The sequence below is a fragment of the Vipera ursinii genome (assembly GCF_947247035.1).
Source record: "Vipera ursinii genome assembly, chromosome: Z".
In the NCBI taxonomy this organism is placed as follows: Eukaryota; Metazoa; Chordata; class Lepidosauria; order Squamata; family Viperidae; genus Vipera; species Vipera ursinii.
In genome coordinates, this window is record NC_139517.1 from 23,842,269 (window position 1) to 23,845,392 (window position 3,124).

General features: G+C 32.7%; 1 protein-coding gene across 1 annotated transcript; it reads right to left on the bottom strand.

Moving 5' to 3' along the window:
- Positions 1-500: 500 nt before the first annotated feature.
- LOC310649216 (olfactory receptor 6B1-like) lies at positions 501-1,454 on the bottom strand (the record flags this gene model as incomplete). Its single annotated transcript, XM_083377521.1, has 1 exon — positions 501-1,454. One exon carries the CDS (start codon positions 1,452-1,454, stop codon positions 501-503), a length of 954 nt encoding a protein of 317 aa, XP_083233647.1.
- Positions 1,455-3,124: the final 1,670 nt, after the last annotated feature.

Below are 3,124 nucleotides of genomic sequence, written 5' to 3' on the forward strand. Positions count from 1 at the left end.
TTACTAAGATAAGAAGACAAAAATCTTTAGGCACAAAGAACTAATGTTTATTACCTCGTTTCATCCCTATTCCCATCCTATTCTGCTCAATATAGAGAAATACATTACTATGAATAGAATTTGTTAACATCATATAACCTGACATTTGTCCTTAATTTTGAAATTGAAATTATTGTTTAAAATGAAAATAATTATGTATTATTAAATTTAGATCACTTGTTATATTTACTTAAACAAAATTGGTATAAATATGGTGACTTGTTCCCACCATTTCTAAATTTCTCATCTCTTTTTACATGTTCTTATTTCTTTATTTTTCTATAATTTAACACTGACTGTTATCGGTATGCAGTCCCACAAAAGACATTTGCCAGCGAAATCCAATTTTCTCCTATGAATTTTCAACATTTTTTTCTACTAAGTACGTTGTGGAATACACATATGCAAAAAATGAAAAGTTATTCTTTTTGCCTGCTGAAATAAATCCATTAGTCACCAGTCTAATGATCACTAATCATGTTCTCAAGACTGAAGCTGCAAAATGTTTTTTTCAGTGCTTCCTTGACATCCTGATTCCTTAAACAATAAATGCATGGATTCAGCATGGGAGTAACAATAGTGTACACAACTGACACAAGCTTATTGATGTTGAAAGAAAGGATTCTCCTTGGTCTTGCATACATGAAGAGTGTGGCCGAGTAGAAGATAGTAACCACTGTGAGGTGGGAGGTACAAGTAGAAAAAGCTTTTCTTTTTCCTTGGCTTGTAGGGATATTTAAAATGGTGCATATGATAAATGCATAGGAGCCCATTGTAACAGAGAGTGGAATTAAAAGGATAAAAAGAGCAAATACAAAGTCAACCATTTCAGCCACAGTTCGGTCAGTGCAGGAGAGATTGAGCAAAGGGGAGATGTCACAGAAGAAATGGTTGATGACATTCGGCCCACAAAAAATCAAATGTGAAATGAAAAAGACTTTGAGCATAGAAATTAGGAAACCAGTGAGCCAGGAACCTACTGCGAGCTGCAAGCAAAACTGGGATGTCATGATAACAGGATAGCGTAGAGGGTGGCAGATGGCAACATAACGATCATAAGCCATAACAGCCAGCAGGGCACATTCAGTGGAGCCTAGGGATATAAAAAAATACAGCTGAGCCAAGCAGCCAGCATAGGAAATGCTTTTATCTGTTGCTAAGAAGTTAATCAGGAGCTTTGGAACAGTCACAGAAATGTACCAAGTCTCAAGGAAAGACAAGTGACTGAGGAAGAGATACATGGGTTTTTGGAGGTGACTATTTGTCCTGATGAGGATGATGATCATACTGTTCTCCACAAGAGTGAGGATGTAGATACAAAGAAATACTACAAATAGTAGTCTCTGAAGTTCTAGAACGCTGGGAAAACCCAGAAGGATAAACATCTGGACCCTGGTTTGGTTGTTCACTTCCATGCCTTATACACCAATCTGCAAGATGAAAGGATAACAGAAACATGATAAATTTACAAGATAAATGAAAAAAAAAACCTTTTAAGAAGAGAGCTTTCTGGATATATGGTGGGGAAAATTCAGGATATGTGAAAGGATGAATGGAAATGTCAATAAATGGAGCAAAAGTTTCTTGCAGTTATTCATCTCTGAGTCTGCTAAATATTCAAAACATGGATAATGCAGTTTCTGGATTCCTGAAAAGGCAATGTTATACTCAATGAAACAAAATCAATATACAAATTATACAATCAGAAATAATAATTATAATTAAGGAGTCAGTTACGCTTTTAAATGTGAGGGTATCCTACACTGCCAATCCTAATCCGGTACAGTCTGTCTGCTACAGTTGGAGCTGCCAAATCTATTGATTTTTAAAAATCTTTTTATTGAAAACTTGCTAATTTTAAAATGAATACAGCATTTCCTTGGTTGCTGTCATTTATATTGTTTTTTTTAATAAGAAATCCAGTGTGAAACATACATATGCACATACAACACACACACACAAACAAACAAATTGGGCTTGTCTGTAAAATGCTTGTGGTCAATTATTTACATTTTTATTCGGGGTTTTGAATAGCCGCTTTTTCTCACTCTATCCTACTTTTGTAATTACAATTCTGGACTCTGGATTACTAATATAGAAAATATTACATATTTTGTGGCTGCATTGAATTCTTTATTGTAGAACATTTGACAAATATAAGGCAGGCTGGCAGGAAGGAAGGAAGGAAGGAAGGAAGGAAGGAAGGAAGGAAGGAAGGAAGGAAGGAAGGAAGGAAGGAAGGAAGGAAGGAAGGATGTTTTTTTTACCTGAACACTTAATGAACTTCAGGAAAAATATGAAAGATGGTGTATGTATATATATTTTTTTTTCATGTATCTAGGTCTATATCATGTCTGAATAACCAAGCTGAGTAGTATGCAAAATAAAAGTTAAAATTATAACATTAAATAAAAAATAGTAATAATTATGTAAAAAATAATAATAATTAAGAAAGAAGAAAATACAAAGATTTAAATTAAATTTAAATCATTAGAAGGATAAAAATCAATTAAATTCTAACAGGCAGATATTATATTCTGCTATTTCCAAATTACAATGAAAACATATTGAAATAAATCTTACCTGCTTTTCATTCATTTGCATTACATATTTTAGATTAACTAATATGATTGTATATCTTGTTCCCAAACAAATAAACAAAATATAAATCAGGAGGAAAAGTAAATATGCAATATCTAAATATAATCTGTCAGATTCCCATGAATACTAGAAAGTGATCTAAGGAAATAAAAATGTGTATATTAACCATATGAAGAGGAGATAAATTTAGGGAATTTCCCTTCCTAGAATTTATTAAAAAGATATTATTCGCTGAAAGAAAATAGAGAAAGTTCATCAGAAATGAGAAAATCACAAGATTATAGCTTGAAGCTACTTCTAGTCCACTTTTTTTTGTTCAGCAAGATCCTTTAATGTTTAGGTTTATTCATCCTATTTAATATGTCACATAGTCGTTAATATGTCCTGTAGTATAGATATGGCTGAGCATCACAGTATGACACATTTATAAACATAATTTTGAAGTCTCAACAGAGCCTTTATTCCTCAGAGCTTCCTTATTCAA